Source organism: Antedon mediterranea, chromosome 1 (genome assembly GCF_964355755.1).
Source record: "Antedon mediterranea chromosome 1, ecAntMedi1.1, whole genome shotgun sequence".
NCBI lineage: Eukaryota > Metazoa > Echinodermata > Crinoidea > Comatulida > Antedonidae > Antedon > Antedon mediterranea.
This window is the reverse complement of record NC_092670.1, coordinates 23,416,876-23,428,895: the sequence shown is the minus strand read 5'-3', so window position 1 is coordinate 23,428,895 and position 12,020 is coordinate 23,416,876. Positions and strand designations below refer to the sequence as shown.

The 12,020-nt window shown below is 32.1% G+C and overlaps 1 protein-coding gene across 1 annotated transcript in view; it reads right to left on the bottom strand.

Moving 5' to 3' along the window:
• The window catches only part of LOC140063491 (uncharacterized), a 76,222-nt gene that overhangs the window by 41,489 nt on the left and 22,713 nt on the right, over window positions 1–12,020 (bottom strand). The window contains exons 4-6 of the mRNA XM_072109833.1: window positions 9,063–9,163; window positions 640–785; window positions 148–368 (exon numbers count right to left, since the gene is read on the bottom strand). Coding sequence (XP_071965934.1) covers window positions 148–368; window positions 640–785; window positions 9,063–9,163 — 468 coding nt within the window. The remainder of the gene's footprint in view (window positions 1–147; window positions 369–639; window positions 786–9,062; window positions 9,164–12,020) is intronic.

Below are 12,020 nucleotides of genomic sequence, written 5' to 3'. Positions count from 1 at the left end.
AAGTTTTTAATTTTTAACAACCTATAGGATTTGCATTGTGGGTTGTTGCCTGGACCTAGAAGGAACCAAGTTATGAAATATGCCTCAATGTCAATGAATTAGCACGATGTACTGTAACTAATTCCTAGAAATTATCAATAAACTTACTTGATAACGTCACTGTGTCCATTTTTCGCAGCTAAATGTAGCGGAGTATGCATACTGACGTTCATATGTGTTTTAGGTGAAATTAAGTCCATACTTTGTGGGCTTCTTAGTAGAAGGTTCACTACTTCTAACTTTCCAAATTCTGCAGCTAAATCTAAAGAGGTTTTTCCAGCTTTGTTTTTTACTGTTGGGTCAGCGTAAAATTGCAATAAGACTTCGGCCTAAAGAAAAGGTAATAGCAAAATTGTTGCACCACACGAGCCAATAGAGAGCTTTCATTTCACACAGTATGGTATACCTCAAATTAAAATAACAATTAATAAAACATGTTAAATACAAGTTCACAACATACCAAAAAAGACAATTAAATATAAAGTATTCTGATAAAAGCACTATGAATCATGTGTTTACAAGTATTAAACATTATCTGTTGATTTAGTATGTTTTTATAATATCTTTCATTTATTTCACCATGAGTATCTCAATACTTACAACTCGATAACTACCATACTGGCTAGCCTGATGAAGTGGTGTGTCACCCTCCAACGAAACCTCATTCGGGCTAGCACCAGCCTTTAACAGAAGCACCACAGGCTCAAGTTTACCCTGCCAAGCAGCATAGTGTAGCGGTCTCATTCCTAAAAAAGAATGACTTGAAATGATCAATATTAAGGCTACAATAGTGTTCAGCTTTCTCTACTACAGTAAACTGATTGCTTGGGAAATTAGATACATATTAGTGTAACAGAATAATTCATTCAATGCTGTAATTCAAGCCAAAACCATTTAAAGATTCTATTTTGCCATTAGAAAACAAAAAAAAATAATAATTTTAGTAGGCCTGTAGTTTTAATAGTATACCAACACTTCACAATATCATCCTAAAAATACTAGAGATACTGTAATACAGTATAGGTCTCGATTTAGGACCAAATTGTCGATGGCTAGTGAACATTTGCACGCAATTGTACAGTATAACCATGGAACTATAAGATAGTTCCATGGTATAACTAGGTCTACATTTACATGTTATGGGCTAGTACTACAAAAGAAAGTCTCCCGATAATCGGGAGTTTCCAAATAATAGCACCCTCTATTTTTTGGTGCATTAAAAAAATATATAGCACCCTCTGTGGTTTGGCCATGCTTTTAAGTCTTCCAAGATTTGAATAGGGAGAATAATAAAGACTAGAGTAGTACTGTGTATGAATATAATTATCTTACTATGATACAAGATATATTTATTGTCACTTTTGGAAATACAAAAATAAAATTCTTTTTCCTAATGCTAAAACAAGTAATATAATATATATAACTTCGGTAAAAACAGACAAAAACTTAAAAGATTAGGTATTGCACTCTAAGAAATCACCATCAATATTAGCATTTACATACTGCACTAGTTGTGAGTGAATAAGTTTAATATTAATCTACACTTTTAAATGACTACAGTACTATTGAAAGGGTATAGAATCTTGCTTTTGTCTTTGTATTGTCTTTGTATTATTTAACTGAAAGCACTGCACACTGGTAAAGTTTAACATTTCCACAGCTTGTTCGGAAATATCAGGAAGCAATTGGCATTAATAGATCTTACAGAATCACTTCCTGAGATTGCTGTCAATTACCCATTGATGACAATGGTACAAAATAATGTAATACTTTCTACATGAGTATACTGTATTTCATAATGGTATTCCGTGTTCCAGCTAATAGAAGTGAAAGTAAGGATAATGTTATTGTTCGGTAGTTTCAAAGAAAGAAGTTTCAACCCATTATTGTCATTGCCCAATAAAAAAAGAAATACTGCTGTTAATAATTACTGTTATAATATCATACTCATGTATAATCCCATCCAATACTCAAGTATAATCCCATCCCATACTCAAGTGTAATCCCATACCATACTCAAGTATAATCCCATCTAATACTCAAATCCCATACTCAAGTATAATCCATCCCCTTGAGTACTCTTAAAGTATAATCCCATCTCCTACTCTTAAAGTATAATCCCATACCACACTCAACTACAATCCTATCCCATACTCAAGTATAATCTTATCCCATACTCAAGCATAATCCCATACCATACTCAAGTATAATCCCATCTCATACTCAAATCCCATACTCAAGTTTAATCCCATCCCCTACTCTTAAAGTATAATCTCATCTCCTACTCTTAAAGTATAATCCCATGATTTGATTTGATTTGATTTATTTCGGCATCAGTACTATATAATCCCATCCTATATGCAAGTATAATCCCATCCCCACAAAATTATGTTCACTTTTTCAGACACAATGCTATATTCCATACAATATATACAGTACAGTGCCACCATCAAATACTATACTCCGACATACATGTTAAATCTATAGATATTGATAAATTACACATTTAGCAACAACTACCAACTAATAGCTTAAAATTGTGTATTGTATACATTGTGTTTTTTAAGCTTCCGTTGAATTTGACTGGAAAAAGCTAACCTGTAGTGTGCATAAATGGGAGGAACAAGAAAAAAAAAACAGGAAATAAATTAACATACCTATCAAGAATGTAGATTCAAAATTACAATTGATGAAATAAAAGACCTCAGACTTTCTATTCGTCTTCTACAACTCTCCGAATACACGTTCATAATCAGTAAATTTATTAGTACGTGATTTATGCACGCAAACATAACATTCATTTGTGTGCGAGTGTACGTGTAATTTGTTTTGGATATCAGATGAAAAGCTGAACATTTTTTTCTTTCATTTCAAAAGTAAATTCTAATTTGTGGACCTCACGATGTTCTTTTATAACAGTAGCTATTACATACTGTAGGCTAACATATGATTTTAAGCCTATTTAAACCGTAATTTATATTCATGTCAGCACAGTAACTAGATCTATTTGTGCTTAGTATTACTTCATTTTATAGTTGACATCATGTACCGTACCTAGGATATTGTGTACATAAGTGACCTACTTTCATGTTCGCCAAAGAAAATGAAATTGAGGTTACAGGGATTTTTTGAAATAACATTTTTCAAATTTTCAAACGGAAGTTACCATGTTTTTCTAAAATTCTAAGTTTATTTTTAACTAACTGTACATAATAATCAAAATAATCATTTTAATTTAAAAATGTCTTAAAAGATGCAATGAATGTACTATAAATATCATATGACCCAGTCTCAGTCTTCATACTGGTATGAAATTTAGTGACAATTATGGGAATGGGGAAATACTCGGATTGTATAACAATTACATGGGGTAGGATTATACTCAATCATAATAAATATATTAGTTCAAACTTTAAATACATTGTCCTTACCATAGCCTTTCTATGTTATTTCTTAGCTCCAAACAGTAGTTTTTTTTTATAGTGATTCAAATATATTGTAAATAAATTATGCTAATTTAACAGGAATTTTTAATCTATCCTTGTAGCATCAAAATCACAGAAATCTGCATAGAATAAAAATGCTACAATGTGAACCAGGAAGATGATCGATTAGACATCTAAAATGCTTTAATATGCGCCAAGCATGATAAAGATTTAAATGTTAACGACCTCCAAGCATAATAAAATCACCAGTTAATAATTTGATTAAAAGCATCTTTTATTTTTTTATTAAGAAGACTTTCTCTTCATCAATTAACAGAAGCAGCTGTGGTAACACTGCCAGCTGCTCATCATTCTCATCCATTGAACCAATTACCATAAGGTGCGAAACATCCAAACTTATTAAAGATAATACAAGATAAGTATTAGTAAGAACCCTGTGAGTCTTGCTAAGTTAAAGCCTATAGTTAGCTACTGTAGGTCACTTCACTAATGCTAGCCATGGTTTAATGTTGTCCCTCAAGGAATTAAGTGAACCTCTTCAGAGTTGTTCCAACAAGTCAGATAACTATATCTTTTTAAGCCTATGGTCATGTCTAAAACCAATGGTAGCCATGGCTAATATTATCCCTCAAGGAGAGAATAAGTATTGAACTCCTGAAGAGTCTTCCGAGTCAGACCTCCGATTAGATCTTTTTATAAGCCTAGCTAATATTCACCTATTACTTAAACAGTATGTCTACCCATAAAATGCTTTGCACCAGTGGTAATAGGAACAGTAAGGCTTCTGAATATTAATAATATAAGAAGTTAAATAAGTTTATAAAGTGAGATCTCCTGATGAGTCCTGCTGTGCAGGTCTGATAGGTCATCCTTTAATAGGGCTTATAAGAAAATCCCTAAAATTATAATTAGAAGGAAGTAGTCAGGTGCGAACAGTAATGGGTTCTACTGCCTGTTGCCCTGCACTATTATATGATTATTCATCACGCACTATAACGAAATGACCAATTATTAAATTAATGTGTATTCAATCTGAGGGCACAAGAGGTATAGAACTAAAGTTTTTTAAAGTACTAATAAACTTTGCCATGTACAGTATTATCTTTTAGAAACATACCCTTGGATTCTTCGCTAAATGCTTTTAAGACCATGTTAAGTTTTACTTGGCAGGCAATATTAACAGTTGGGCTTGGTTACTTTTAGACTGTACAGAGAGAATTGATTTGTAATAATGGTTTGGATTAGATCATTATATTATCAATTTTTCCGACAAATTAATAAAATCGACTGAGTTCAGTACGATTAAAGCTGTAACGTGGCACATTGGTTCAATCATTAGTTCCTGCACATTTCTTTTAAATTCGTCATAGAATTTATTTTTTTAATACATTATCTATAAAATGAAATTGTATGTCAGGGGCATTAAGTAAGTCAAGGACACGCAACTTTAAACTTGTGTCCTACTTTTAATGGTAAGTCACTTATCCAGGATGGGACCTCTTTTCATCTTTCATTCTCATTACAAGTGTAATCATCTAGACATTCCTCTTACCGTCTAATGGAACTATTTAGTAATAGACCTCGTAATAGAATATTTAGATGAATTCATGTGCGCTTCAGTTACACAGAGACAGAGATTATCGATTACATAACAACCAAATTCTGATAAAAAATAAATGAGCGATATTGGCATTTTGCATCAGGGAGAATTAAGGACGGAGTGAATTTGTCTGAGTCAATGTATAAAATGTTCTGAATATAAAGTACAAATGAGAATGTTCATGAAAATATTTCAAGTTTTCTTTTGGGTGGGGCCGACTAAAACCTTCACAAATTACCAACAAAATTTTGCTTTGGAAATAAATCAGTATTTCTACCTAAATTTTTGTCTATTATTTATACTTTATATTTCCATGCAATAAAAAGTTTGATGAATAAAGCCCCCAGTTTTACCATGGAGTAAAGATACTCCATGGTTTTACACTTAAGTACTTCTTGACTTTCTTGACTTAAGCAAAAAGATTGATATTCCCGAACAAGGGAATAATTACAGTAATTTGTTGCAGTCAGATGCATTTAATATGGCAGTACTACAGGCAAAAGATGGAGAAATATTACAGCATAAGTTTTAAAGGCATTGATTATACTGTATTACTGTATGCCAGATAACAGTGAAAATGTTGCCAAGACCCATAAGTAGAGTATAGTACTTAAATAGATGTACTAAGTTCGCATCAGATATGTGTAGTAGAATTAACAGAGAGTTGTAATCTTATAATCTGAAGAAACGGTCGTAATGGGATCATCTTGCAGTGTGGTGACGTGTTTGCAACGTATTCAAATAAACATCTCAGCATGAGTGTAGACAAACTACAAATATACCATCCATCAACACTGTGTTTGCTTATAAGCCATTTCTTATTTAAAACAAACTATACTGTATATATGGAATCTGTTGATATGACAAGGTATCACTATTATTGGGTTATATCTTTGCACATATTGTACGATACGATAATGTCTAGCCTGTCAATATTTCTCAATTACAATCACAATTTGTGTGTGGTACTCGTAGGTAGTGATGTTGATAAAAAAATAGACTACAAACAACCTTTGAATTCATATTTGTATGCAGATACCTAATTGGACAACATAACACAGGAGGATACTCAAGATAAAGATACAAACACTCTCATTGCACTACGAATGAAACTGCAACTTATATGTTAAGAAGAGACTTCATAAATAATATTATAAATAAATCTAATAATTTAACATGGCAATTCTTTAACACCAAATAAATTTCAAAATTTATCTAAAAATTGTTTTGTATTTCCTCACTGAGAAACATCAGGTAATACAAATGTAAACATAGTTCTATTTACAATTTGTGCCTAAAATCTACAAAATCAAGCTTTGTAAACACATGGATTAACTGGAGCATTGTCACTGGAAAGGGTAACCCCTTTCATGACCAGTTTATTTGGTTAATGAATCAGAGAAAGTATTATGAGTAACACGAGGAAATACGCAAATACTTTGGGTAAACAGCGCCATTGAATGTTTGCATAATGCATTATTAAATCAGACATATTGTAAAATTATTTTAATTGTGTATTTGAAGAAAATGCTTGATGTATTGTAGCCTTATAAACTAGTTGTTTCTGGTTTGTAAAACTCTTTCTGATCTTTTCATTCAGTTTGTAAAATGAGACAACAATGGTTATGAACGTTAATGGTTTCTAACAGGAACTGACTGACTAGTCTAAACCATTCTTTTAAGGTTGTCAACGGGTCTGTTTCTGCTGCATAGCGCCGAATAAACCGATTATTTCAAAAATGGAATTTTTATATTTTCTGCTCAATTTTTGCTCCAAAATAACTGTTTAAATTAGTGGGTGGTCGTTGACAAATATCGTTAGAATTACCCAAAATGCAATTGGTTCTGACGGTTAATTTAAATGTTGCTGCAGTTTAATTGACATGAGGTCAGCAGCTGTCAATCAAATAACCGTTATTTTGTGTTGCAGCTAAAATTTACCCAGCAATAACCGGTTAAATGGCGTTCTAACACTTCAATATACAGTATTCGCTTTTTGTACAAAAATACAAACTATAAAATACAACATTTTTCAGTTGAATGTTTTATTATAGAAAGTTGTTCATTCCTTCAAAACATCCCTGTATTGAAAATAGTCCCGGAAGCAGCACATGGATCATAGCTGTAAACAGTTTATTAGAATTAAGCGATAATGGAAATAAAATAGATATGAAAATAAATGATATCCATGACTCGCAATGTGTTACTCGTTAACAACACAGAACAACACCTGCAAGGAGTCTACAATATCAATCATCATTTTCTTCTACGATAAAATGTATTATTATTATAATACAGTTAGTATAGATATATGCATATTGTATTGTTTTGTTTCTGTTTCAAGGTTTTTACCTAAAAATGTATTAATATTTAAAACCAATTAATTTTGTACTATTTTCTAAGTATTTTCGTATTATTTGTGTTACTGTAATGGTGGAATAATAGCAGCTTTTCTGTTATTTGGGCTCATGCCTAATTACATGTACTTGAAAAATTATCCCTTTTTAAACTTGCTGAATAAAATATCTTATTATTTAAAATTGTCTCTCCAATATTACAGTTTTCATCTTTATTAAAACGGTGTAATATAATTATGTAGTAACAGATGCAAGTACGAATTAATGTATTTAACAAAATATTCTACTAAAGACAATTTCCTTTGCAACTATAAATTATGGTTTAATGTCATTCGTAGATCACAATATTTTTGATAGGCCGTATCAGAAAATTGTTTCACATAATTTTATTGTAACTACCTATCTTGGAATGTGTTTAATTTGATATTGATGGTATTTCACTGACATCAAGTTCTATTTTAGGTTTCTTATCTTAATATTTCATTCATTTCATCAATGATCAGTACATTCCGTGCATAATTTACTTTAAATTGCATATTTTGTCATTACTAAGATTATCCATCTATAAATACTATCGAATGCCAAACATAAGTTTGAGTTCTTCTCATAGAATATTCTATCTGGTACTTGGTACTTGGTCCAGTGATGCTGTTGCATACCACTTGTCTTGGAGGGCTCCTTAAGGTTTTTATTATGTTCTTCTCTCAAAGGGAAAAAGGCCTATGTCGGTTTATCCAGGTAAGTTTGGCACAAAAGCTATACTGGGACCTCGGTATATAGCCAAATTATTGTACATACGGTAAGTACATGGCGCTATCACTAAGGACATGTCCAAGTCTATTGAAAAGGTACAAAAGAGAGCATTGCGTATCATGCTAGGTAACAACTATTTGTGCTATGATCATGCATTGTCTGTTACTGGTTTACCTACTCTTGTAGAGAGAAGAAACAAACTTGTGTTGTCTTTCGGGGAAGGCTTATTAAAATCCGAGCTGTTTAGAGAAATACTTCCCCCTCTTCATAAGCCAGCTCGGTCTCTCAGAGTCAACCGCTTTCTAGAAGTACCTCATTGTAAAACCAGCAGACTTAGGTCGTCTCCAGTTCCCACCATGGTGGATATAATTAATAGGCACCACTAGCTCTTTTTTAGATATGTAATAAGTGAATGTTTTAAGGTTTTTATTCATGTATGTTTTTAATTGTTTGGTACGATATCTAATTTTATTAAGATGTTTCTATTTTTATAGCAATTTTAACTAATTTTTAGTCATTTGTAATATATTTCATTTCAGTCCTTGACTGTCGTTTTGTAATATATTTTTATATACCAAATAAATAAATAAATAAAAATAAAATAGAGAGCTGAAGAAAATGAGGTTATTACATTGGCTACCAATGTACCATACTATACTAGTCTATATAGATAGATCATACCTCACATTAATATTAGTTAAATCACATTTGGTTGTTGGCCTTTATTTAGGCAGCAATTGCACCCCATAGATAGGTATACAGAATAGAAACTCATCACAAAAAAAATGAAAGTTGAAAGCCTTTATTCAGCCCACAAGAGAACCAAGTGGGCGTAGTCAAGATGAGTAAACAAGAATCTATTCTCACCTTTATTGTCTTTGATGTCCACAATGACGAGGTTACTTTCCAATAGACAATGTAGCACATTAATGTTTCCCGATAATGCAGCATGGTGTAGGGCTGAAAATCTGCAAAAGAAATTTAAAATATATAGATGTTTTAGAGTTCAAATACTTTGTGGGTACTGTACAGTGAGTTTGTATTGTATACTATACAGTATGTCCAATATTTAACTGGTCACATATGTGCAGGTTTTTGTTCAATATGTGGCGCTGACTTAATGCAAATGGCTTCAATCAAGTCGCAATGTCACAAAATTCAATATATAGAATCACTTAATTACTAATTTCTCTTCTGACAATTTTTTACTCGGAGTACCCAAGTCTAGTACTCTCTCATCTTCTCCTCCCATCTGGACACTATTGAATAAAAAGTGTGATTTATAAAGTACTACTCCTCCCTTATTCGTTGTAGTATTGGGCTGGGATTTGGCATGAATATACTACAGGGACATATCCTCAAAGCTATAGAGCCGGTTTTTTTTATAAATTTCAAACCGGATGCAGCCATATGACGTCTCGAAAATGGTACCGTATAGCCGTATTTGGTAGCGAGGTTATTGATGTGTATGTGATGTGTCACATCCGGTCTTATGACGTCATGACAGCTTCTTTTGCTGTATCCTGAATATTGCACATTCGTGCTTGTTTTCAATATTGTGTTGTTTGTGCAGTTTTAACAAATCTGGTGTTCTTATAATGTAAGAAAATGTTGTTTACAGTTAGGTTTTATCTGGGATGTATCTTGTTTGTTTCAGTGTGATTCAAGAGGTATATAACAAGTGAAATGAAATCAAACGGATGATCTTCAATTGTTAAGGAGCGTTGAGTTGTATGGACATAAAAAACACCTTCCGTTTGTACAGTTGTGAATGTCGTTGGATGTACTACGAGTGCATTGATTGAACAAAGGCTGGACAGGTGCAAGACCATTAAAAATAACACTTATCTCTGAACATGCAGTAAGTAAACATAATAATAAAATGTGCTAATTTGAACATATGTCAAGTAGATTTAAACAAGTAATTTTAACAACAACAATGCAATTTTTCTTCTTTCATGATAATGTAGAGTAACAATACTAACAATTATTTCATCATACAAAACTTACAAAAAAAAAACATTCATAGAAAAACCATAATCGCATAAATCACCTTTTCTAACTGCTGCAACTTTGATACTGGTAATCCTATCCTGGAATAGTCACCATTTCTGATATATTTAGCCCATAATATTGGGAAAATGTTGTGTTTAGAGTACAATAGTCTGCCTATTACAGTACTGTAGGTCTGACAAATATTTGGTATTCAAGTGGTTTCGAAGTGTACAGTAGTTGGCTTGTATGTAACAATAATATCTATCCAAGCACTGTGTGTAGTGCGGTATACATTTAAACTAATTCAATGCTTGCTTAACAAATTTAAAGTATTTACTAATACTATTTGTTTGGTTGATGAATCACAGTACATGCTTGAAACAGACTCGTTCAATTCACTTTGGAATTAATTAATGCCAAAAGCTAGCAAAGTTATGATATAAAGCGCATACTAGATTAACCGCACATGGTATCTAGTTACGCAAACATGATAAGGGCAACGACCTTGGATAACAGGACGCACTTCATTGACACGATAACACACATTTCTAAATGGTGATTATTGATGTGAAATTGTCTTTCTTTCCAAATAGTAATAGGCCCTATGTTATTTTTATTCTTATGGTAGTTACATTTCATGGGATACAGCTTATTAGAAATGTTCACACAACAGTTTTGTGTGCCAGTGTAAACATTAGGCCTACTATTGTTCTTCTTGGCATTATTATACTGTAGCAAAATCCTAAAATATGTTAATATTGTAATTCTAAAGTTTAGGACTATGAAATAGATACACGGCGCTGAGGATGAAGGAAAGGAATTGAACAAGGCTTACTGTGTAATACTCAATGAGATATATCTACTGTAATATGTATCATTAACAAAGCTGATGTCCTATATCGTGGATTTGTAGTACGTTGTTATAGTAAACTCACACAAGCCTCTTGTAAATTAGTCTCCATTGATAGTAAAGTAATGTCATTCATGACTCCAGCTTGCATAATCGGTGTGGTAATAAATCTAATATCATAATTAATTTATTAGTCTATTGATGCCCACTATCAATTTAGTTAATGTATGTACTTCAAAACACAATTTAGTAGCAGAAATTAAATTTTTAAAATGAAAAGTCTGCGAAAGTATAGTCGCACCACATACTGTAGCAAGTTTAACACAGTAATCACTACAAGAGACAAGGAATGATTGACTTAAAATAGACTGTTGTTACACATAATAAACATACATGGTGCACAGCAAGAAAAGTTGTAACGCTGTCAAAATAAATAAGAAGTCATTCTACCAAGCTTATAAGTTATAGAATGTGAATCACTTTCTTAGACATGCTGACTGTATGTTGTACTATGGATATATTTACTGTGCTAATACCTGATGTAGTATGCCTCTAGATACTGTAGTTTTTTAGCCTAAGTAGTAAGATTAAGATTTAGGCCTATAGAAATTGATACTTTTCCATTTAAATACTGTACTAAACAAATTTGTTACAAATCTTCAAATCAAGCAATACAGTATTTCTAAAATTCATGTTCAATATGTATGACACGGACCTTGGTCTCATTTGGCGTAATCAATCGGGGACCGTTAGAGTACCATTTGAACAAAGAAGTATGCAACAAATTTCCTGTTTAGAGCAAAAAGGTTTACCATTGACTACACCAATTAACTACTGGAAGAACAAGTCCATTTGTGCAACTTTTTATCAAAAAAGAAATTAATATACTGTAGATAGTTGAATAACAACCAAGAAAATCAAAGAAATCTACAACTCGATTCTACGAATATCTCTTTCAACCTTTATGCTTATAAATTTAT